We start from the raw sequence: 26,806 nt of genomic DNA, 5'->3' as shown, positions 1-26,806 counted from the left end.
TGTGTCATCCTCAGTGGAGGATGCGGATAGGAGGAGCGTGTGGTCAGCACACCGCTCTCCCGGTCGTTATGATGGTATTCTTGACCGAAGCCGCTACTATTCGGTCGAGTAGCTCTTCAATTGGCATCACGAGGCTGAGTGCACCCCGAAAAATGGCAACAGCGCATGGCGGTCTGGATGGTCACCCATCCGAGTGCCGACCTCGCCCGACAGTGCTTAACTTCGGTGATCTCACGGGAACCGGTGTATCCACTGCGGAAAGGCCATTGTCACTCTAAACTCCACAGTAGAAGACTTTTTCTTTTTTTTTTTTTCAGGCATCAGTCTTGTGACTCGTTCGATGTTGTCTGCCTATAATTCCTCTCTTGTGCCAACTTTTCCACCTCAGAGCAGCACTTTCAACCTACGTCGTCAATTACACGTGTGTGCAAAACTAAATAACGGAAGTAACTTTCGCATGGTGTGTCCAAGTAACATAGCTCAATGAAATTTGGACCATAGATAGAAAGAACTGCTGCAGTGTATCACAGAAAGTAGGAAATATGCAGTGAGACGTAAAGAAATGACACTTTGACTCAAAGACAATTATTACCCTGGAATCACTACGATTCATGATGGTATGCCGGACATTAGAAAAAGCAGGACATGATTCTCAATTGGATGTGTGATACCACGGATGGCAATGCATACTCTGCAGTGTGGTCCCATGATAAATATACAATGTTGGTAAGGAGTTCTCGTGGTAGTGCGTTCCACTCCTCCGTCAGTGTTGTCGACAGATGGTCGTCGCTACTAGTGGTCGTGCTGCAGTACGCCACCCCAATGCATCTCTCACATGCTCAATGGGATTTAAGTCAGGGGAATGGGGAGGCCAGTCCATTCGCATTGTCATCCATAAAGAGTAAGGACCGAATGCAACCCTGAAAAAATGCGATGGAGTACACTGTCACAATAACGTTGACTGGTGATCGTACTGTAAAACGATCTTTCCGACCATTGGGTGCATTATGTGTTCCCGCCTCTCGCTATATGAGGGTACGTCCAGCATTGTCACACGATCGTTCAGGTGTTCTGTGTGTTACGTTGTGGGAAAGCATGATGTTGTATGGGCGTACTGACCTCCACACCTTTGAAAACGGTACAGTCACCTCTCAACGTTATTCCCCATACGCGTCTTTCGAGGGGTGCTTTCGGCAGTGACATTTTCGTGGATGACAATGCGCTACCGTATCGAACAGGGCAGGTTGAGGAGCTCTCGGAAAGAGAGGATATTCGGCGAACAGACGGGGCCTGTCCGTTCCCTCGACTTAAATCCAATCCAGTTGGTGAGAGAAAGGTTTGAGAGACGTACTGCAACACGTCCACGTGCTCCTACGACCATCCAACAGTTGTCCTCTACATTGGTGGAACGCCCTACCACAAGAAGTCGTTATCAACTTGTGTCCGGGATGGGAATACGTTTCAGAACGTTAGTTGCGATCTAACACCATATTAACGACCGTGTCCCGCTTTTTATCATTCCCAAGGGACCACCATAAGTAGTGGCGAGTTCAATTTAATTATTTTCTTTCAATGAAAGTGTGATTTCTGTTCATCTTATTGCGTACAGGTGGTGGACAAAAATATGGAAACATTAAAGCACATCACCTCGGCATTCAAAACGGCTTCCAGTTGTTTCATAAAGGATAAACACGTGTCCTGTAAGGTTTTCATAGGAATCTTACACCATTCTTCCCGCAAAATATTGGGAACTTCCGGTACCGATGAAATGAAATGTCATGTGGCTAGGGCCTCCCGTCGGGTAGAACGGTCGCCTGGTGTAAGTCTTTTAGTTGACGCCGCTTCGGTGACTTGAGCGTCGATGGGGATGAGACGATGATGATGAAGACAACTCAACACTCCATCTCTGAGCGGAGAAAATATCCGACCCAGTCTCGAATCGAACCCGGGCCGCTTAGCATGGCATTCTGTCGCGCTGACCACTCACCTATCGAGACGGACTCCTGCAACGATGTTGAAGATGGATAGCGACTGAACTCCCTGCTCTCCAAAGTAGGCCACAAAAGCTCAATAACACTGAGATCTGATGCCTGTGGTGGCCATGGAGATGCGACTATTGATCGTAAGCTCTCAAAATCAGGCCTGGACGAAGCGAGCTGTGCGAATAAGGGCCCTGTCGGTTTGAAACATAGCATCATCGTTGCGCAACAAACATTGTACCGTGGGATGAACATGATCAGCCAAAACGGTCACATAATCCTTGGCAGTAATGCGACCTTGAGGAATAACTGTGGGGCCCATGGAATACACGATATGGCTGCCAACATCACCGAACCCTGCCATGTTTCACTCGTGTGACGTAAACTCGGGGAGAAGTTGGAAGCCGTGTGAATTAAGGCTCATCCAACCAAATGCCATTCTTCCATTGCTCCATAGGCCCAGTTTTATGGCTTCGGCACAACGTCGTCCTGTTACCGGTACGGGCATTTGCATCACTGATGAATGGTTTTTGAATTCCAGCTCCCCCATCAATTCCCAACTTAAGGAATTCCCTTCATCTTAATTTACTGCGGACAGGGTTCGCGAGTGCGACAGGCTGCACTGCAGTGACTTTTGTAGCTGCCGTCCTCTTATTTTTTGTCACAATCATCTTCAAAGACTGTCCCTCACGATCACGCAACAACCTTCGTCCACATTGAAATATAGCGGATGATGTTTTTCCGCTTTTCCTGTATGCGATATAAATCTTCGATATAGGGTCTCTTGACACACCAAACACTTCGGCCAACTTAGTTACGAAAGCATCCACCATAAGAGCACCAACAATTTGCCCACGACACGAATGTACTTGAGTTCCGATACAATGCACTCAGAACTACACAGAACGCTGTTCTCACGATGACTAACACTTGGACATTTCACAGGTGCCACTCGTGGTCATTTACAACAGTACAATCTGCAGGGTTGGCTAACATCTGCATTTATGTTCAAGAATACATTTCTCGTGACGTTTCCATATTTTTGTCCACCACCCTATCTTTTGCAGCTACCTACTCTACTTATACTATAGCAGTTCTTTCATTGTATGGTCCAAGCTTCAGAGCCATGTTACTTGGCAGTGACACATCATGAGAAGTTACTTTGGTCCTTAAGTTTTTCACTCCAATGTCTTTGTTGGAAGTATATCAATTTCTGTCTTCCCATACAGCTTCACCCCCTACAGCTTCCTCTAGTACCGTGGAAGCTATTCCCTGATATCTACACATGTCCTGTCACCCTGCCCTTTTTTCTTGACAGGGTTTCTCACACGCTCCTTACTTCGCCGATTCTGTATAGAAGGTTCTCACTCTTTATCTTATCAGTCAACCTAACTTCCAACATTCGCCTCCAACACATCCTTTTCTGATTTTCCTACGGTTCATGATTCACTATCATATAATGTTGTGCTCCAGAACACACATTCTGAAACATTTCTTCCTAAAATTAAGTCCCGTGTTTGGCGTTAGTAGACTTCTTTTGGCGAGCAGTACCCTTCTTGCCCATGCTAGAGTACTTTTTATGTTTCCTTTGCTTCTTCCGTTATGTGTTTTTTGCTTCTAAAGCAAAAAATAAATTAAGACAGTTTTGATCGCAATTTTTTTTATTGGAGTGAGTGACCGGTTTCGACTCCTTCATAGAGTCCATCCACCGCTCTGGAGTCTGAAGATGACTCGATGACTCTATGAAAGAGTCGAAACCGGTCACTCACTCCAATAAAAAAAATTGCGATCAAGACTGTTTTAAATTGTAATGTTAACAAATTTTAAGATCACTGACTGTTGTTGTTGTTGTGGTCCTCAGTCCTGAGACTGGTTTGATGCAGCTCTCCATGCTACTCTATCCTGTGCAAGCTTCTTCATCTCCCAGTACCTACTGCAACCTACATCCTTCTGAATCTGCTTAGTGTATTCATCTCTTGGTCTCCCTCTACGATTTTTACCCTCCACGCTGCCCTCCAATGCTAAATTTGTGATCCCTTGATGCCTCAAAACATGTCCTACCACCGATCCCTTCTTCTAGTCAAGTTGTGCCACAAACTTCTCTTCTCCCCAATCCTATTCAATACCTCCTCATTAGTTACGTGATCTACCCACCTTATCTTCAGCATTCTTCTGTAGCACCACATTTCGAAAGCTTCTATTCTCTTCTTGTCCAAACTAGTTATCGTCCATGTCTCACTTCCATACATGGCTACACTCCATACAAATACTTTCAGAAACGACTTCCTGACACCTAAATCTATACTCGATGTTAACAAATTTCTCTTCTTGAGAAACGCTTTCCTTGCCATTGCCAGTCTACATTTTATATCCTCTCTACTTCGACCATCATCGGTTATTTTACTCCCTAAATAGCAAAACTCCTTTACTACTTTAAGTGTCTCATTTCCTAATCTAATTCCCTCAGCATCACCCGACTTAATTCGACCACATTCCATTATCCTTGTTTTGCTTTTGTTGATGTTCATCTTATATCCTCCTTTCAAGACACTGTCCATTCCGTTCAACTGCTCTTCCAAGTCCTTTGCTGTCTCTGACAGAATTACAATGTCATCGGCGAACCTCAAAGTTTTTACTTCTTCTCCATGGATTTTAATACCTACTGCGAATTTTTCTTTTGTTTCCTTTACTGCTTGCTCAATATACAGATTGAATAACATCGGGGAGAGGCTACAACCCTGTCTCACTCCTTTCCCAACCACTGCTTCCCTTTCATGCCCCTCGACTCTTATAACTGCCATCTGGTTTCTGTACAAATTGTAAATAGCCTTTCGCTCCCTGTATTTTACCCCTGCCACCTTCAGAATTTGAAAGAGAGTATTCCAGTCGACATTGTCAAAAGCTTTCTCTAAGTCTACAAATGCTAGAAACGTAGGTTTGCCTTTTCTTAATCTTTCTTCCAAGATAAGTCGTAAGGTCAGTATTGCCTCACGTGTTCCAACATTTCTACGGAATCCAAACTGATCTTCCCCGAGGTCGGCTTCTACCAGTTTTTCCATTCGTCTGTAAATAATTCGCGTTAGTATTTTGCAGCTGTGACTTATTAAACTGATAGTTCGGTAATTTTCACATCTGTCAACACCTGCTTTCTTTGGGATTGGAATTATTATATTCTTCTTGAAGTCTGAGGGTATTTCGCCTGTTTCATACATCTTGCTCACCAGATGGTAGAGTTTTGTCATGACTGGCTCTCCCAAGGCCATCAGTAGTTCTAATGGAATGTTGTCTACTCCCGGGGCCTTGTTTCGACTCAGGTCTTTCAGTGCTCTGTCAAACTCTTCACGCAGTATCTTATCTCCCATTTCGTCTTCATCTACATCCTCTTCCATTTCCATAATGTCCTCAAGTACATCGCCCTTGTATAAACCCTCTATATACTCCTTCCACCTTTCTGCCTTCCCTTCTTTGCTTAGAACTGGGTTGCCATCTGAGCTCTTGATATTCATACAAGTGGTTCTCTTCTCTCCAAATGTCTCTTTAATTTTCCTGTAGGCAGTATCTATCTTACCCCTAGTGAGACAAGCCTCTACATCCTTACATTTGTCCTCTAGCCATCCCTGCTTAGCCATTTTGCACTTCCTGTCGATTTCATTTTTGAGACGTTTGTATTCCTTTTTGCCTGCTTCATTTACTGCATTTTTATATTTTCTCCTTTCATCAATTAAATTCAATATTTCTTCTGTTACCCAAGGATTTCTATTAGCCCTCGTCTTTTTACCTACTTGATCGTCTGCTGCCTTCACCACTTCATCCCTCAGAGCTACCCATTCTTCTTCTACTGTATTTCTTTCCCCCATTCCTGTCAATTGTTCCCTTATGCTCTCCCTGAAACACTCTACAACCTCTGGTTCTTTCAGTTTATCCAGGTCCCATCTCCTTAAATTCCCACCTTTTTGCAGTTTCTTCAGTTTCAATCTGCAGTTCATAACCAATAGATTGTGGTCAGAATCCACATCTGCCCCAGGAAATGTCTTACAATTTAAAACCTGGTTCCTAAATCTCTGTCTTACCATTATATAATCTATCTGAAACCTGTCAGTATCTCCAGGCTTCTTCCATGTATACAGCCTCCTTTCATGATTCTTGAACCAAGTGTTAGCTATGATTAAGCTATGCTCTGTGCAAAATTCTACAAGGCGGCTTCCTCTTTCATTCCTTCCCCCCAATCCATATTCACCTACTATGTTTCCTTCTCTCCCTTTTCCTACTGATGAATTCCAGTCACCCATGACTATTAAATTTTCGTCTCCCTTCACTACCTGAATAATTTCTTTTATCTCGTCATACATTTCATCTATTTCTTCATCATCTGCAGAGCTAGTTGGCATATAAACTTGTACTACTGTAGTAGGCATGGGCTTTGTGTCTATCTTGGCCACAATAATGCGTTCACTATGCTGTTTGTAGTAGCTAACCCGCACTCCTATTTTTTTATTCATTATTAAACCTACTCCTGCATTACCCCTATTTGATTTTGTATTTATAACCCTGTAATCACCTGACCAAAAGTCTTGTTCCTCCTGCCACCGAACTTCACTAATTCCCACTATATCTAACTTTAACCTATCCATTTCCCTTTTCAAATTTTCTAACCTACCTGCCCGATTAAGTGATCTGACATTCCACGCTCCGATCCTCAGAACGCCAGTTTTCTTTCTCCTGATAACGACGTCCTCTTGAGTAGTCCCCGCCCGGAGATCCGAATGGGGGACTATTTTACCTCCGGAATATTTTACCCAAGAGGACGCCATCATCATTTAATCATACAGTAGAGCTGCATGTCCTCGGGAAAAATTACGGCTGTAGTTTCCCCTTGCTTTCAGCCGTTCGCAGTACCAGCACAGCAAGGCCGTTTTGGTTAATGTTACAAGGCCAGATCAGTCAATCATCCAGACTGTTGCCCCTGCAACTACTGAAAAGGCTGCTGCCCCTCTTCAGGAACCACATGTTTGTCTGGCCTCTCAACAGATACCCCGCCGTTGTGGTTGCACCTACGGTACGGCCATCTGTATCGCTGAGGCACGCAAGCCTCCCCACCAACGGCAAGGTCCATGGTTCATGGGGGGGATCACTGACTATGTTTTTCAAAAATTTCAAAAATTATATGTCATGTAATTCTTCACTTTCACAGAGGATAGCAATGTGATCAGAATATTTTGTCATTAACATTCTTTCATCCTGAATTTTAACCACACCCTTGTACCTTTCTTTTATTTCCAGAATAAGAATGACTAAGCGTACTCTGGTGCTGATATCTGTTTCTTACTTCTTTATTCTACACATTTTGACGAAAAATCCATTCTAAAGCAAAAGTAAGGACGATAGTCACTAACGACAATGTTTTGTTGCAGTCGTCGTATGCAAAAAATGAAGAATTTTTTCTGTTTGCGACAATCCTGGAAGCGACAATGATCGACAAAAAATTAGGAGATAAACCAGTATATTTTGAACTTAGCATCGGAAACGCAGGTAACTCAATTGACGGTCACAATGAAACGGCGAAAGATTTCGCAGACTCTGACAGCGACGACAATTTAGGTAGGTGAACGGTTGTTTATTTTTTTCAGTATACTTTCTTTACTCAAAAACAATTTATTGACACAGTGCATAAAATGTTTCTGTTTTTTAGAAGTGGTAACATCAGAACTACCTTCCTGGCAGAGTACCACGCCGCCAGCCAAACCAATGACCCATGACCGCATCTATTACTTCCTCCCATACTGGGACGACAAACCATGTATGCATGTATACTCGATATGGCCGGACCACAGAAGGCGAATGTACAACTCGAATATCATTGCAAAAATTATTGACAAACTGGTGAGGAAGAGTTGCACTTGAAAAATTTTAAGTAGGGCTACAGAATTCGTCATTAGTGTAATGATGACATCCAGAGAATGTAAGTTAACATTAGGAGGAGACAAGTACGAAATATTACACAGAATTGAAGGCCTGAAATAAATAGGGATCTAAGTGCCATTTTTTTCCAAAAGTTTAGTTTTACCAAAAATGGGACGTATGTACCAACGTCAACAATGTAAATGGCGATTTAAGTGCCAGATGGTTCCTATTAGTTACATTGATCGTTAACATAATGCACTGGGTGTATGCTCCACACGGTCGAACGTCTAAAGAGACTGTCGGAAGAAAATAAGAAGCTGAGAAATGCTGGCAAGGCCTATGTTACAGCTGCTAACACTGTAGTGCTGTGTCCCATCCCAACAGACTGTATGTAAAAACAAATACAAGCGCAAATGTATAACCTACGACCAAAAACTTTTACTCTTTGATGAGTTTTATAAATTAGACCATTGTAAACAAAACAAAAAAATCTTCTTGACCTAATGCAAGACAAGCGTGTTGCAAAACGCAGGCATGAAGCATGTGGAGATTCTGCACCAAGCAGATGTCAAACAACGGTGACGTACACTGTGCCAAATGGCGAAGGGAAAATTGAGCAAGTTTTTAGGAATATTTTCTGCAATATTTTTGCTATCTCCGGTAATAGGTGGCAGCTTTTAATGAAAATCAAGCAGACTACTAACTCAGTGAATGTTTAAAAAAAGGGGTAATGAGAAAATTCCAGAATGAGATTTTCACTCTGCAGCGGATTGTGCGCTGATATGAAACTTCCTGGCAGATTAAAACTGTGTGCCAGGCCGAGACTCGAACTCGGGACCTTTGCCTTTCGCGGGCAAGTGCTCTATCAACTGAGCTACCCAATCACGACGCACGCCCCGTCCTCACAGCTCACAGCTTTGCTTCTGCCAGTACCTCGTCTCCTACCTTCCAAACTTAACAGAAGCTCTCCTGCGAACCTTTGGAAGGTAGGAGACGAGGTACTGGCAGAAGTAAAGGTGTGAGGACGGGGCGTGAGTCGTGCTTGGGTAGCTCAGTTGGTAGAGCACTTGCCCGCGAAAGGCAAAGGTCCCGAGTTCGAGTCTCGGTCCGGCACACAGTTTTAATCTGCCAGGAAGTTTCAATGAGAAAATTGATCGAAAGTATACTCATGACAAGGCTCTTGTCTGTGTGAGCACATGCAATCATTCCCAAGACATGTAAGCCACTATGGGAGGCAGGATTCAGGGAAGGAATATCTTTCACAGTTTTTGAACAAATCCAGGTTTTACGAGGTTTTAAGGAACAATATCCTGACATCACTGTGTCGTACCGTTTTTATTATCTGGTATTTAATAAGCGTTTCAAAAATAAACTATCGTTCCAGCAATCTAGAACATATACGTATACAACATGTGATTTGTTACTACCTAACCCAACTTTCAAATTTCAACCTTTGTACCCATTTCCACAGTAACTTCAGTATGATGAATACGTTGCATGAAGGAATATCAGGTAGGGAAGGGAATGCAGTTGCGTACAGCGTCTTTCGAGCCCTCAAAGAAATTGAATCCACAGATTAACTAAAAGCGTGGAATGATAACTGCTGTGGGCAGAATAAAAATAAAATGATGATATTTTTGTGGGTGTATTTAGCCTGCATTGAAATGTACATAGAAATAAATAATAGGTTCTTAGATGGGGGTCACTCATACCTCAACTGCGACCGTGACTTTTACGCTACTGAAAAGCGGAAAAGACTTACTAAATGCAATGTTCCAAAGGACTTAAAATCTATGACAGAAAATGTGAAAGTGACAAACCCATTTAAAACAAACATGTTGAGCGAAGCTGGTTTTTTCGTCCTCAAAAAAGTAGCAGGGACTCTTATTAACACAGTGAACGTCAACATTACAAAACTTTCATGGATAAAAGTTAGTTCTAGTAATCCTTGCAAAATCCTGGTTAAAAAGACCTTCAATGAACTTGAACAGAGAACTGAAATTGATGTTTTCAAGAATGGTGTGACCAATAAGAAAGTAGCAGGGTCAGCATTGCCTTCGTTGTTAAGTAAATCAAATATTACAGAAGATAAGAAGACTTATTTAAAAACTATGATTGAATTACTATGACTGAATTGGTAAAACCTGAAGACAAACTATTTTATGGAAGCATCATATCCTTAAATTCAAGCCACGTTCAAAATGTTTTTATTATTCCAGTATTATTGTAATAATGGATTTCAATATAGTTGTATTAATAAACTTGAAGATTACTTAAAAAGTAAGTTTTTGTATTACGGTACCAGTTTCTTTCTGTTATCATCACAGCCAAGAATAGGAAACAAATAGCTATTCTATGATTAGGTAGTAGCCAATGAAATATTTGTATAAAGGGATGTAACTGCCTCAGGCACTTAACGTCCTATTTTAGGTCAAATACTGTGGATGTAGAACTGACTGCATGTTCTAAATTTGCATTTTTTACTGTCCTTGATTAATTTCTGTTTTTATATCATTGAGCACAGTGTAATATGTCTTCAGTTAAACATAAAAACCTATTTTGAATTAGAAAAGTAAAAGGAAGAACTAACCAAAAACAAAAGGCATTTCCTGTTAAATGTCTAGAATGGCACTAAGGTCCCCATTTACTTCAAGGCTTCAATTGTTGAAGCTTTTATTAGAGCAGTTGTCCTGCAGTTTTTGTTCAATAGTTGACCGGCACAATTTTTCGGACTGTGCTCGTATTATCTTAGATGTATCGGCATGTTTGTTGATTTTCCTCTATTTTTTACAACTGTTTGCTGCGATTCTATCTTCCTCACAGCACAGACAAGTATGATATAGTCCGACATTCATCTTTGCTTTGTTTGTGTAAAGTAATTAACATCTACCATAGTTCTCATAGTAATGTTTCGTTTTATGACGAAGTGAAAAACATTAAATGCTTCAGCCAAAGACCATCCCGAACACAATTTTTTTCCTCTTGAAACACATATTTTCATTTTCTTTTCCTTGGGACGTTTCACATGCAGCAATCATACTTTCATTTTTTTTCCTCCACCGTCCATCTATGTAAGGATGTTTGCTACACAAGACGTGATATATATTCTTTAATCCCCGCCGCGCAGCGTCGGCAACCGTCCTGTATTCGCATTCACATTTTAGTAACGTAAGTGTCAGACGTTCCAATGTTTCCACTCGCATTTTAGGAGGTCTTCTTCTTCTTTAGTATTCAACCCTGAGTTTGGTTTGCAGCAGTACGCTGTTCCATTCTTCTTTCTGCCTTCCGCTTCATTTCCGCATACTCACATACATAGCACACTGCACTTCGTAATCTGCTGCATGTATGACATCCTGGGTCGTTTCCAGGGATTTTTTCCGTCAACAGCACTAACTGTTCCAATGATCTTATTATATCTCAAAATGTGTCCTACCAGTTTGTCTCTTTTTGTTCGGATGTGCCTCCAGAGAGGCCAGGTCTCCTGTGATCTTATCAGCACCTCTTAATTGGTAACTCTGTTTCCCCGGCTGATCATCATCCTTCTGTAACACCAAAACTCCAGGGCTTCTAGCCGTCTTCTTTCTTGTTTTCCTACTGTCCAAGTTTCGCTGTACTCCTAAGAAATGCTTTCATGATGCGCTTCCATATTTTCAGGTTGATGTTTTTGCTTTTGAATAAGTTCTTTCCCAAATAAATTGCATTTACGGTGAGCCGTATTCTGCGCACAATTTCTTTCCGTCTTTACCATATCTTGTGATATTTCCTCCCCAATAGAACTCCTCTATCACTTCTAACTCCTCTCTTCAAGTGTTCGTTCTTAGAGGTTCACAACCCTCTTCATTACAGCATACCATCACTTATATCTTCCTCTTCCTTACTCTCACAACGTACCGATTACAGAAAACCCTTTTCCGTTGTGCTGTGGATCTTCTCTAGATCTTCTTTCGCCTCGGTGACCACAGCAATGTCGTCTGGATAATGCGGTATGTCTGTATTCTGTCCATTAATTTTGATCTCCACTTCAGTTGTTCTGCGAATTTGGCCTACAGCTTCCGTGGTGTAAGCAGTGTATACAGGGTGGTCCATTGATCGTGACCAGGCCAAATATCTCACGAAATAAGCGTCAAACGAAAAAACTACAAAGAACGAAACTTGGCTAGCTTGAAGGGGGAAACCAGATGGCGCTATGGTTGGCCCGCTAGATGGCGCTGCCATAGGTCAAACGGATATCAAATGCGTTTTTTAAAATAGGAAGCCCCATTTTTTATTACATATTCGTGTAGTACGTAAAGAAATATGAATGTTTTAGTTGGACCACTTTTTTCGCTTTGTGATAGATGGCGCTGTAATAGTCACAAATATATGGCTCACAATTTTAGACGAACAGTCGGTAATAGGAGGTAGGTTTTTTAAATTAAAATACAGAACGTAGGTACATTTTAAAATTTTATTTCGGTTATTCCAATGTGATACATGTACCTTTCTGAGCTTATCATTTCCGAGAACGCATGCTGTTGCAGCGTGATCACCTGTAAATACCACACTAATGAGATAAATACTCAAAATGATGTCCGTCAATTTCAATGCATTTGGCAATACGTGTAACGACATTCCTCTCAACAGCGAGTAGTTCACCTTCCGTAATATTCGCACATGCATTGACAATGCGCTGACGCATGTTGTCAGGCGTTGTCGGTGGATCACGATACCAAATATCCTTTAACTTTCCCCACAGAAAGAAATCCGAGGACGTCAGATCCGGTGAACGTGCGGGCCATGGTATGGTGCTTTGACGACCAATGCACCAGTCATGAAATATGCTATTCAATACCACTTCAACCGCACGCGAGCAATGTGTCGGGCATCCATAATTTTGGAAGTACATCGCCATTCTGTGATGCGGTGAAACATCTTGTAGTAACATCGGCAGAATATTAAGTAGGAAATCAGCATACATTGCACCATTTAGATTGCCATAGATAAAATGGGGACCAATTATCCTTCCTCCCATTATGCCCCACCATACATTAACCCGCCAAGGTCGCTGATGTTCCACTTGTCGCAGCCATCGTGGATTTTCCGTTGCCCAACAATGCATATTATGCCGGTTTACGTTACCGCTGTTGGTGAATGACGCTTCGTCGCTAAACAGAACGGGTGCAAAAAATCTGTCATCGTCCCTTAATTTCTCTTGTGCCCAGTGGCAGAACTGTACACGACGTTCAAAGTCATCGCCATGCAATTCCTGGTGCATAGAAATATGGTACGGGTGCAATCGATGTTGTGTAGCATTCTCAACACCGACGTTTTTGAGATACCCGATTCTCGCGCAATTTGTCTGCTACGGATTAGCCGCGACAGCAGCTAAAACACCTACTTGGGCATCGTCATTTGTTGCAGGTCGTGGTTGACGTTTCACACGTGGCTGAACACTTCCTGTTTCCTTAAATAACGTAACTATCCGGCGAACGGTCCGGACACTTGGATGATGTCGTTCAGGATACCGAGCAGCATACATAGCACACGGCCGTTGGGCATTTTGATCACAATAGCCATACATCAACACGACATCGACCTTTTCCGCAATTGGTAAACGGTCAATTTTAACACGGGTAATGTATCACGAAGCAAATACCGTCCGCACTGGCGGAATGTTACGTGATACCACGTACTTATACGTTTGTGGCTATTACAGCGCCATCTTATCACAAAGCGAAAAACTTGGTCCAACTAAAACATTCATATTTCTTTACGTACTACACGAATATGTAATAAAAAATGGGGGTTCCTATTTTTAAAAAAACGCAGTTCATATACGTTTGACCTATGGCAGCGCCATCTAGCGGGCAAACCATAGCGCCATCTGGTTTCCCCCTTCAAGCTAGCCGAGTTTCATTCTTTGTAGTTTTTTCGTTTCATGCTGATTTCGTGAGATATTTGGCCCGGTCACTATCAATGGACCACCCTGTATAGGAGGAGATAGAGTATCACTGGCATATCTTTGCACTTTAGAGCTGCTTCCTTCTGCACTCTGAACGTCTACTGCCAGATAATATTTTCAAATCCGTTTTCCAGGTCTATAAAGGCAATATAAGTTGGTTTATTTTGGTGGAAGCTTTATTATTAGAAAGGGTCGATACGGCGTGGAGCGGGCCGCACTAGCGCCGCCTGTGTTCCCAGGAAGAAGGCCTGTCCGAGGTGCTGCTGCTGACGGAGCAGGAGGACGGCGCGGCGGAGCGGCGGCTGCGCGCCGTGCTGGAGGAGCTGTCGGCCGCCTGCGCCAGATACGTGTCCATCGCGCGAAGCAACAGCGCCACCGCCGGCATGGGCAAGACCAAGCTCGACAAGGAGCGCATCAAGCTCTGCCAGCGAGACGTCGTACGTAGCAGCCGGCCCTCCTGCCTCCCTAGCCGTATGCCGTAGTTCACTTATGATGGCAGTGAAGGTCGTATTGTAACAGCACAACAATGATGAATGCCTTCATTCTCTCCACTGCAGGGTAACTGTGTGCACCAGCTAATTCATCGTATGTGTGACAAATGCGTTACTTTCTTTAGTGAATTTATGTAGAGCAATAATTTCTGGGACCGAAATTCTTAGGACACGTAAAACATGTCTCGTTTTTTTCACGATAACATGCACAAGGGACAAAAATCTAGTCACCCCTAGGAGACACGATCTCGGTAGCGTGTGACTGTCTCTAGAACTGGCGACTCATGAGTATACATTTTGGATGTTGACAAATTTTTAATTCAGATAAAGTTGATAGTATGAGATAGCACCTGTTGTAAACAGTTATGATTATGAACAAATTTGTACAACTGCGGTCACTGCCAATCATAATAATAATAACAGTAATAATATGGTAATAATGACGTCTGATCTAATTATACTATATAGTGAACTAATTGGCATATCTGAGGAGTGTGCTGTCATCTAACGGGATTTGTGGCAACTACCAAGCGAAAGGTGATCAACGTCAGCCGCAGTGTGCTACCACGTAGTGGCTTTGACGTAAACTTGTGGTCGAGTGGTAAGGCCTAGATGTGCACGTCACGAACCGTGCCCTTTGTTTATCAAATTTGTATGTATTTGACCCATAAGGCAATTATGTTATGACAGCTGCGCATACGCAAAAGCTCCTTAAAACATGTGCAACTGAAGATTTCCTCGCGACCCTGAGGCCAAGTTTCACGGAACCTAAAGGAGCACCAGTGTAGCATAGCACGGTGGGTTTAAGTGTTGTATATTTCAGGTTATGGCATTTACGTTACGTTTTACAACAATCAAAGAAAAGTAACCAATAAATCCGCAAGGCCACTGGTTTCTAGACTTGATAACGGTCTCAGTTCGGCGATGAAGAGAGTTCAAGAGATTTTTCAGGTATGTCATATCCAGCTGATACGACTCATTGTAGATTAAGTCCGATACAACATACAAAATCAGGGATGTTGACTGCAACGTTTTACCTGCTATTCCAAACAGTTCAATACATTATGTATAAGATAAACATAGAGTGATTTTTAACGGGCCAGTCGAGGAATGATGTAGCACCGAATGTTAGTCCAACCAGGACGGTACGCAGGCGGTTCTGTGAACGCGTCTGTTGTCACCTTGGATGGTGGGAGTGTCCACAGCACTCTCATCCTGAAGATGTAGGAGAAAGCGCGACAATTGGTCCCCGAAAATGTTGAAATAAACATCCTGGTTCAGGTTCACGGTAACGTGAATGAGGGGGCCGAAGTTGTGGTACGCAAAACAGCCCCCAACCGTCATAGAACCACCTGCAGCCTGAACTAGACACTCCACACACTGCAGGTTGAACCCCTTTTTGTGCCATGCACCGAGAGGGGTGGCGCATGGTTAGCAAACTCAACTGACATTCGGAAAGGCGACGCACAACGTGGTCAAATTCCAAGAAGCAGGTCAAAAATTGAAAAATAAACTGTAAGTTCCGGGCATTTGTAGTCGTGGGTTCAGTAAGAGTACAAAGGTCAAATTCCAGCTATCAGCGGCACCCGGCTCTTATACCCGCTAATGCTATTCAGATAAAAGGTGACCCTCAATCGAGCTAGACATGTCGTGAGGGAAGCAAAGACTTCAACGCTACGTCAAGAGGATGCCAACTCTCTGAAAATCAATAGATTTTCAATCTAAAAGAGGAACCCAGCAGCTGCAAGTAAGTAGAATATCATCGTGTATCACAAAATTAATAACAATAGTTTTTGTGATAACAACAAACGAATGATTTAAAAAAATGAACGGCAGATTACGATGGACAATTTTAAACACGTAGGGAAAAGTTCCTACATTCTCTACTTTTCTACGACCAGACAGATCGCTTGTTGTAGATGGAACTAAAATTGAATGAAAAACATTCAAACTAGTTGCAAGTAGGCGCAGTGTGTCATTGGTGCGATTTCTTGCAGTGTGTGGAGTGTCTAGTTCAGGCTGCAGGTGGTTCTATGACGGTTGGGGGCTGTTTTGCGTACCACAACTACGGCCCCCTCATTCACGTTACCGTGAACCTGAACCAGGATGTTTATTTCAACATACCTTACAGACACCTCGCTACTTTCTACAGTTATATCCTTAGTTCTAAATATCAACTTTGGTACATAAAATACTGATTCATTGCAAAGAAGTAATAAACTCACAATTCTTGTCGATAATGCTGTGAGCGACGTGTGGTTGCTATTCTGTCATTCTGTGCAACGGATTAATCTGACATGTACCCTTTACCCTGTGGCTCCTGCAAGATGCAATTTCCACCCCCACACTACTACAGAAGTCAGACAGACGCTCCTAACGTTCTAAAGAGAAATGCCTGAAAAACTTTCAGCAATAAATATCCTCTGGAGTCGTCCGTTGTAAGGAAATGACACAAAAATTCACAAAATTTCTTACGTAACGAGTGGGGCACTTGAGTACTGGAGTAGTGCAAGTTGGTGTAATAAAAACATGAAACTACCGAAAATTATTATTATTTTTTTTATTTTTTTTTTTTTTTTTTTTTTTTTGCAAAAATTCTGAGAAATCACAATGCCACTTTCAGCTATGAACTGAACAAATTATTTCCGAGTTCTTTTCGCTTTTCGGAATGTGAAGTTACCTCTTAAGGATTGGATTCGCTAATGAAATTTCTATACAAAGTTTAAGATTGTTATTGACTTGGCAGAATGGCTGAGAGCCGCACCTGCTCAACTTGAATAATTATCCGTTACAATGTTGCTAGGTACGGTCGAGGCTGTCGCGTGTGAAATGCAGTGAAGTGTACTGTTGTGGAGGAAATATGGGGCTCGCAAGAGCTGTAGCGCGCAATACCGTAAGCTGCGATGACTGCTGTCTGCGCCGCTCGCTGCTGACAAATAAGATAACTCTCGTTCTATCTGGATTGACCTTCGCCAATCAAACTCTCCCTACGCCTTGATGAAGTCAAGGACTCCTATTCGCCACTAGTCTAACTATTGGCCTGGTACACTGGTCAGATAACCAGTCCACCGCGATGCCACTCAAAAATTCGCTTGCAGGAGTTTAACTATAACTCTGTCCGTTCACACCGCACAATAAGTGTGGCGGCCAACATAGTGAACAACACTTAAGCGCAAGGACTCAATATAGAGTCGCACTCCGATTCGCTCTCGACAGAGGTGCTCTCTCAGTGAAGTACTAAGGAGAGGCTTGTTCCTCGCTCTTTGAGTACACGTACGAGCGCACACGCTCTCGTTACGTGTTCTCGCTCCAAGAGCAACAACGGAACGGCCCCTCTCCATGCCAGACGTGAAGGGGTTTATCTTTTGGTCTCTCCCATTACTCCTTCAGCTCAAGGCGTCAGGAGTATCGTCTGCCAATCAGCATTGCTCTTCTAAAACGGGAGAATGACGTTTCTTTTAAGGTGACCAATCCGGAAATCTGTAGCACCGGCGTTTGGCGTTTGCTGTCTCCCTGTGAAAACCTCTGAAACTGCATGCTATGTTTGTAAAGAATGCGTAGGCTGGGCCCTCCCACACAATGTAGCTGAATTTGCTTTTAAGTTGAACACGGGGTCGTTCTCCCTTTCACTCGGGCAAACACTGTCTGCTCCGCGGGCGGTCGCCGGCTGACGTAGATAGGTTGACTCGTCCTCTGAAAGAACAGGCCTCCTGGTGTGTGATTTGCCTCTCCCAAAATGAAAGCTTTTGTGACCGTCGTGTCTTGAATGTGTGTGTGTACGCCAGCCTCGAGTATTTCAAGCTCGGTGCGCACTTGCGATTTACTTGTTATTTGCATACATTAATTCATACAATATTGACTTTATCTTATCAAGTTTGGGTTCGAATGAAGCGTCTTTATGTGCAGAATAGCATTGTGAGGGCGGAATAGATAAGCAATGAAGGTCAGGAGACCGCGACGTCTTACAATGCAAATGTCTGAAGACACTCAAGTATCTATCAGTATATAGTCTGTATTAAAAGCTATCGAAAAAATTTCGGAAAAAAATTTTCCTGAGTCAAAACAATGGGAAACATTATTTTACTCTTATTATTTACATCTCATCCGTTTATTTCGTGGTTGCATGATTTTCCTCGAAAAAAACTCATAAGTCGTTGCTCCCAGAAGCAGTTGTATTGTTAGTTGCGCCAAGTATACCAGTATGCACAGAAAGTTCCAACGACCTCAAAGTTGAATAAACTGATTGTGAATCGGATTATTCTTCGAATGACCATACATAAACTTTTAACAGATTGTACCTATGTATCATACAATATATGGATTTATTCTGTTCTTTTTCTATTAAAGTGGTTCACTTAGATCCATCATTCTGTTTTTATTTAAAGTTTTGGCTATGGGTCCTTAATCAGCGACTCCGAAAACCCCCAAGTACTGCCATTCACCGAAATTTATAAACTTTTGACTCTTGGCCAGCTATGTTGGATTTGGCCCCACTGTGCGAGGGTTCAAATACGCATCTGACCATCCAGATTCGCGTTTTCCATGACTTCCCTATATTGCTACAGCCAAATGGCGGGAAGGTTTTTTGAAGGGGCACAGAATTTCCTTCGTCGTCCTTGAATAAAACCGAGCTTGAACTCCATCTAATGACCTCGATGTCAACGGAATGTTAACCCCTAATCATACTTCCTTCCTGGGCTGTGTACTCATCCACGCAAACGGCTGCTCGAAACATTCACCGTGCCCGGGAAGCAGGCCGGCCAGGGATGGGACCTGTGGTAGTAATCGAAGACACGATGACAGTTTTGGACTACATCTACATCATTGCAGACAACAAACATCCCTTCAATTTTGATGCCTTCTCCGACGGAGATGGCGTCTCCCAGCAGGATAGCTGTATTTGTCACAAAGCTAGAAACATCCAACAGTGGTTTGAGGAGCATGATTATGAACTCACTTTATTGTCTTGGGTATCAAATTCGCTTGATCTGACCCCCGTGGAACACGTCTAGGACGCTACCGTGCGCCAGCTCCGCGTCCTCAACCACCGCCCCATAATTTGCGAAAACTGCGTGACCTGTGCATACAAGCCTGGTGCCACACATCTCTGGAAACTATCACGGGCTTTTCTTATCCATGGCGCGCAGAAAATGCTATTTTGCCATCCAAAGTGGACCAACACGCTATTAAGTAGTTGGCCATAACGTTATGGCTCATCAGTGTATAAAACAATTTAAAAACTGCTTACGTTACTAGTACACTCCCTGCAGGTACACCCACGAAGCACTAAATATCGCTTTTACACTCAAAGAATTTGTACCGCGTGTATGCTAACGTAACTCAAGGCGCCCACAATGGGTCTCTTGGTCCACTGTGGTCAAGGGCGCCCATACCTGTGGGCAAGGAGGGGCTGCCCCCCCCCCCACCACCTTAGGTCCCAGGGAGAAAAAAAATATAATGTAGTTAGGTGTTTCTCCGTAAAGAAAATAATTTAAAATCCGCTATTATGCAGGTTTTTAGCGGGGTCGGAACTTGAACTTGTTTATGGCTTCTTACAAGCCACCATTCAACTACCATAATATTAAAAATACTCCAAACACTCTGGTCTATCCACCCTCCCTTACAAACTATAGCGTAGGCGTCCTAGAGTGTGGTGCGTTTTTTCGGTGAAGCAGCCATTTTTGCTCTGGTTGTCCCAATATACTTCGTGCACTGTTTGCCCATTCCAGGAAGACACTTATTGCAGTGGCTGAAGGGCATACGATATTCGACAAAAGCCTCGAGGCAGGTGTACATCTTTCGACTGATTACTTATTTTGGGTCGCCCTGTTTGCACACTCCTGGAAGACACTCATTTCAGTGGCTGAAGGGAATACGATATTCGACAAAAGTCTCAAGGTAGGTGTACGACTTTGGACTGACAAGGTGTTTCGGGTCGCTACCAACTACAGCCCAGCTTACAATGTAGTGTACACTGGCACTGTTATCACCATTCTGCTTTGTCTTCGCTGTGCTCAGTTTTGTTTCTTATGTCACTTTCTCTCGGTGTCACATCTGCTTTAGCATATAAAAACTGACAAGTTAAACTCGATGTTGTCTGCTAACGAAATCAGGTGAATTTAGCTGCGAGCGAAAGCTGTCAGTGCTAGTTGAGTTTCTTCTGTTTTCATAGTTTCAGCTAACCCCATCAGCCAACACGTACAGGCTCTTCAAGGAATGCGCTAGTAATAACTGACAACGATCCAATTAATGTAGGTGAAAGTGGCCCAAAAAGACATAGTAGGACAAAACGACATAGTAGCTTATTTTTAAATTTGGCAGCTGACAGGATCATAATCTGGTTGTTTGGTAGCATGTCGTAGCTACACTTTGGCCAAGAGCCATTAATCTTTGCCTGTTTCCATTTGGTGACATGAAACGCAAAAAGCCATTTTTGAAGTTAACGAAACAAATATTTCTATTAGCAAACTTTCAGATTTGTGCAGTGTTGATTATTTGTGTGGAAAATTTACTGTCAGGTGGACATCTTATAAAGGTAAGTCTTTAAATCTGTGGCAATATTTTTATGGTGTGTTTGTCAGTTTTCGAGGTAATGGCCAAAGATTACGCCATTACATAGCTTATTGATTGCTGAAATGCAGTGTGCCTGTTTATAAAAAGCATATTAGAAATTAAAGCAATAACTACCAACAATAAAATAATATTTTTGTAACTTTCTGAAACGTGTTTTGCAGACAATGGTGAATAAATAAAAACGGACCTCAAACAGATAGTCGTGGAATGAAAGTGACATGAAATCTGCCAATGTTGCCATTAGGGGGGGGTAACATAGGATGGTTTAAACCTTCTTTAGTGTACAATGTATCCCAGGCTACGCTAAGACGACACTGTTCTGGAAGAAACAAGATGACAAGAAGACACTCGGTCGATTTCGTACTGTATTTGATCACAAGATTGAAAAGCTGCTAGTTCAGAATATTTTATAACTGGAATCGCAACTTTTTGGGTTAACCTGTAGTCATATTCGACGCATAGCACATGACCTGTCTCAGAGAATGGGCATTGCTTCTCCTTCTAATGCTGACAGTCAAATGGCAGGTAAAGACTGGTTGATAGGTTTTCGAAAAGCGTAACCCTGAGATAAGTCTACGGCAGCCAGAACAAGCCTCTGCAGCACAGGCTTTTAATAAGCCACAAGTCTTACAGTTTTTCTCTCTGCTTGAAAGAGGAGTCAAGGTCCACAATATTCTGCCAACACGAATTTATAATACGGATGAATCAGCACTCACAACAGTTCAGAAACCTCCAAGAATTTTTGCTGCAAAAGTAAAAAATAGGTTGGTGCTATAACGAGTTCTGAGCGTCGAATTCATGTGACTGTCGTAGCGTGTTGCAGTTCCAGTGGACAGTACGTTCCAATTGCATTAATATTTCTCAAAAGTAGCTGAATCCAAAGCTTTACGATGAAGCTCCATTGAGCACCCTGCGTCTGTACAACATGGCTGCAGAATTATTTGTGGAATGGCTGCAACACTTCATTTTCACAGTAAAGCCAACAAAAGAAGAAAAAATACTGCTAATAATAGATGGTCATAGTAACCATAAGAGCATACATGCCCTTGAACTGCCCAAAGAAAATGGGGTTGTTTTGTTGTGTCTTCCGCCACATTGCACCCACAGGCTTCAGCCCCTAGACTTGACATTCTTTGTACCACTTGACACATACTACAACCAGGAAGTGAGGAAGTACACATGTTCGCCCACTGTTTGAATACTGCTCAGCAGCGTGGGATCCGTACCAGATAGGGTTGATAGAAGAGATAGAGAAGATCCAACAGAGAGTAGCGCGCTTCGTAACAGGATCATTTAGTAATCGGGAAAGCGTTACGGAGATGATAGATAAACTCCAGTGGAAGACTCTGCAGGAGAGACGCTCAGTAGCTCGGTACGGGCTTTTGTTGAAGTTTCGAGAACATACCTTCACCGAGGAGTCAAGCAGTATATTGCTCCCTCCTACGTATATCTCGCGAAGAGACAATGAGGATAAAATCGGAGAGTTTAGAGCCCACACAGAGGCATACCGACAGTCCTTCTTTCCACGAACAATACGAGACTGGAATAGAAGGGAGAACCGATAGAGGTACTCAAGGTACCCTCCGCCACACACCGTCAGGTGGCTTGCGGAGTATGGGTGTAGATGTAGATGTAGAAGTGGCTGAAGAACAACCCAGGAAGAGTAGTTTCAGTTTACCAAATTGCCAAGCTTTTCTACGAAGCCTGTTTACTAGCAGCAACTCCAAAAAATGTTTCTGGAATATTTCCATTTAATCCAGATTTATTTCTGGAGCATTTGTATGCACCCAGTAGAACAACAGATCAGACCTCCTATAATAGATCAATTCACCTTATCAACAACTGAGCTTTCTTTCATTCATGGGATCTAGTGAAGCAGGAGATGCAACCCGTCGGCTCTGACCAATGACGTCATACATTACTCATAGATAATAATGTGTCCACTCTCAGCCATAAATAATACAACAGTTCTGTGTTCCGGATAAGCGCTATCGATGTACATTAAAAGAATTGAGTGTGATTTTAAAAGAGATCGGTACATATTGCTCACAATATTCTTCGTGTGCATTTATTTAAATAATTGGTTGTTTGCAATTCATTCCGTACTTAATTTCGATCTTAGTGATATTGAGGTAATTTGGACTATTAGTTTCTTATTTTAGGACAATTTTTAGTATCTCATTTTCGTTTGTGGTTATGGATTTAACTGTTCCGATGAACCTGCATGATTCGAGAGAGGCTATGGGTGTAGACATGTTGACCACGATTTCTTTTTTTTTTTTTACGAATGTGTGGTCTCGTTGCCGAGTATGTTCGATGTCGTGAGAGCGGCGAACATACGCGCCCCACAAGTGTATCTCGTCGCCGTACTCACGACTTATTCGTATGGCGCTGCACCAAAGATCGGTTGTGGCGGTCCATTAGACGAGGGACGTTGTTCGAAAAATCTAAGCTCTCCTTGAGAGACATTATGAAAGCTTGATTGAAGATCACGTTGCAGAGTGTTCCATTATAATTTCAGATGGTTTTTCTTCATATAGGAATTTAAGGGAGAAGGGTTATCAGCATCTCATAGTTACAGTATTGAGTTCAGATCATTAGCCACAGGGGCTAGCACAAATAGCATAGAGGGTTATTGGTCAGCTGTGAAATCTCTTATAGGGAAGGGGAAACGCCAGATTTTGACACTTCAAACACTTCAAAGTCACTTGGATGAATATTCATTGAGGCTAGTATTCCCCAAACATATTGTCCATTTAAATGTTTTGTTGAACGAGTTGGGCAAATGTACCGTCCGAAATATGTTAGCTAATTTCACATTAGGATGGGGGGGGGGGGTGACTGTGTGTCTGTGTGTTTTTTCGTAATGTTTTGTTTGTTGTGTATGTGGGTATGTGATTTCTGTTGATGTCTTTCCCGCGTTGTAAGTTCAGTTTTCCATTTTTTTTCTTTTACTGCATTTGACTATTTTGACGTATTTCATTGTTGTATTACACTATTACGTGTTTTCGTGTACTCCAGTACGTAATAGAAATTTCGCAGCTGTCGTTCTTCTTTCGTTTCCCAGCACGAGTATCAGTATGACTTTTTCGAATCTGTACTAGCAATATTAAAGGCGAAACGCCCGATACAAAATTTGCAACCCGTCCTTCATTTGACCTTTATACTGGCACTTCCTATTCGAAAAGAATGACAGATGTTCAAAATGGCTCTGAGCACTATGCGACTTAACTTCTGAGGTCATCAGTCGCCTAGAACTTAGAACTACTTAAACCTAACTAACCTAAGGACATCACACACATCCATGCCCGAGGCAGGATTCGAACCTGCGACCGTAGCGGTCGCGCGGTTCCAAACTGTAGCGCCTAGAACCGCACGGCCACTCCGGCCGGCAATGACAGATGTAACATTGATGAGATTTATCTATATATGTCAACTCGAGAGCAGGATACAAATGTTGTGTATAGCTATATAGCTCAACCAAAGAATGGTATACTATTGTCACTGCTGTGATGAGAACAACAACTCTCAGTCGATATTATTAGCATCGAAGGCGAAAAAAAAACCGTACCCCATAGTGAAGTACGGGATACAAATTGTATATGTGTCGTCTTCGCGTAGTTCAAATGTAACGCGCGTCAATTTCCACGTTTTCGTTAGCAGTGTACATATATATAGGTCGACTGAAGTATGGGATACAAATATTATGTACGTAGCTCCTTCGGCCGTCGGTAGTACTACTATCTACTTAAGAACAGACTGTTAGTGGTAGCGGAGGCGAAAGAAACAACGCATGTAAAATTTGTATCCCGTGCTTCAGTTGACCTATATGGTTCAACTGAACAACAGGGTATTAATGCTAACGAAAACGAAGAAATCGACGTACGCTAAACTAGTATCCCATACTGCAGTTAACCAATATAGTTCAAATTAGGTTCGAGATACAACCCATATACATGTGACGTGAGGTATTCTGTGCTACCAATATTTCCATCCATTTTTCCCCTTCATTTTCTACAGAAATAATACGATACAAACACGCGATATCCTTAACGTTAAAATACTACTTGCCTTAATATATGTCAACTATATTTTTCGTCTTTCGTATTCCTTTGTTTCTGAACAGTCTTGTCAGCTCTTTCATCTGTGTAATAAATGCTATCTGGCCATTTCTGACGTCATTGGTCAAAGCCGAGGGTTGTATGCCCTGCTTCACTGGACCCCATTCACGGCATCAATGAGTCAGTCACAGAGAGTGCAGAGACAATCCTCCAGGAGATTTCTCCAACTTCTTCCAGTTCTGGTATGCCTAAGGAACGCATAGCTGGTGAAGGCTGCCAGGAGCTCACTGCAACACTACATGTGCAAGTTCTGAAGGAAAAGGAGCTCCAGAAAAGGGAAAAGGAGCTGAGAAAATCAAACCGGGCTACTGTGAAGCGACATTTGGCCAAGGTTTCCCTCTCCCCTCCCCCCCCCCCCCTCCACCCACCCACCCCAGATAAAGAAGTAGCAGATATAAACGTCGGTACTGATGAAGAAGAGGACGTAGCTTGTATTTACTGTTGTGATTTATACATGCGAAAAAAAGAAACTGTATGAGTTGCTCAAAATGGAGCTGTGCTGATTGTGCTGGACTTTCCAAGCGTACAAAAAAGTTTGTGTATGAGTTGTGGCAATAACATATTTTTTTCTAACTGAATTGAAAATATCATCCATCGGTTGAATACTGTTAAATTTTAAATGTGATTTGAAAGATTCTGTGTTCCCGGAAATAATTTGCAATACATTTTGGTATATACCAATGCACATCCTTAATTTGGTAGGATTACGTTTCTAAGACTTAATTAAACTATAATATATGTTTATGCTATAATTCATGCATATGCTAGCAATTTATTAGTAAAAATTGAGGAATTATCCTGCCAAGAGGAAAGGTGTGTCACTTTGCCCCACCGGGTAGCTCAAAATGATACATTGACAACGTTTTTGAAATTGTGAATTCATAGCAAAACTTATTATTTTATACTGAATTCCTTATGCATATGCTACTGTAGAAATCCCACTGAAATTTAAAATTGCATTTCTATAATTTTAATTGGCAAATATAAGCCGTTAAACACAATTAACTTTATTGTATGTCGTTTTGGGCCGCTTTCCCCTACTTAACCGATATTCATAAATTTTATTCATCTTTTATTTTTCTAATTACACAGTTCATTTCTGATTATAGTCATTGTTTTCTTACATTACGACTACTCTTTTCCAGGAACACATAGGTGTCATGTCAAGGAATCTCAAGGCCTTGGTCACAAAAAACTCCCTTAAGGAAAGATACAAAACTGCTCACACATATTTACAGAAGCTCAAGTTCCTTGTGGAAGATGTAAGTACCAGCGAAACAACAAGTTAAACCTAGTGTAAATTTTCGTAGAATCACGACAATTCACGACTAATGGAAATTGCAGTTGCGGTGTAGAAGCACTGACGAAACTTTACGAACTACAAAAAACTGTCGTGGCCATGTGCCGACAAACGCAATACTGTCTATCATATCCTGTGTTTGTTCTTCTCGACCGTTGCACTCCCTCTTATTTATCTCCAACTCTTACACTATACCTGAAAAGCACAGCAGAAATACTCGTTCTCAACAAAGTAAAACCACTACGTAACACAACAATCTTCTCAAAAGTTATTTTCTGCACAGGAACCGGACTCTGAACGTTCTTCGTCAGATTATATGAGAAATTAAATTCCTTCCAGACTTCAAAAGATGGCTAATGGTCAACCTTTTATTATAATAGATTTCTTCTGCAGCTCACTCTGGTCAACCCTCCTCCACCACCACTTTTCCTTCCCCCGTAGTGCGGAGTGCTCTATTAAACGTCTTCTTGTCATTGACAAAAAAATTTAAATTTGTGGTA

General features: G+C 42.2%; 1 protein-coding gene and 1 pseudogene across 1 annotated transcript in view; one reads left to right on the top strand and one right to left on the bottom strand.

The window, feature by feature from the left end:
* Nucleotides 1-26,806, top strand: part of LOC126195117 (otoferlin-like) — a 376,779-nt gene that overhangs the window by 133,971 nt on the left and 216,002 nt on the right. Inside the window, exons 12-15 of the mRNA XM_049933641.1 lie at nt 7,391-7,577; nt 7,669-7,859; nt 14,061-14,258; nt 26,152-26,268. Of these exons, the coding sequence (XP_049789598.1) occupies nt 7,391-7,577; nt 7,669-7,859; nt 14,061-14,258; nt 26,152-26,268 (693 nt within the window). The remainder of the gene's footprint in view (nt 1-7,390; nt 7,578-7,668; nt 7,860-14,060; nt 14,259-26,151; nt 26,269-26,806) is intronic.
* On the bottom strand, nt 154-271 carry LOC126203325 (5S ribosomal RNA; annotated as a pseudogene).

This window comes from Schistocerca nitens, chromosome 1 (assembly GCF_023898315.1).
Source record: "Schistocerca nitens isolate TAMUIC-IGC-003100 chromosome 1, iqSchNite1.1, whole genome shotgun sequence".
NCBI lineage: Eukaryota > Metazoa > Arthropoda > Insecta > Orthoptera > Acrididae > Schistocerca > Schistocerca nitens.
The sequence above is the reverse complement of the archived record's forward strand: the minus strand, read 5'-3'. Positions and strand labels throughout refer to the sequence as shown.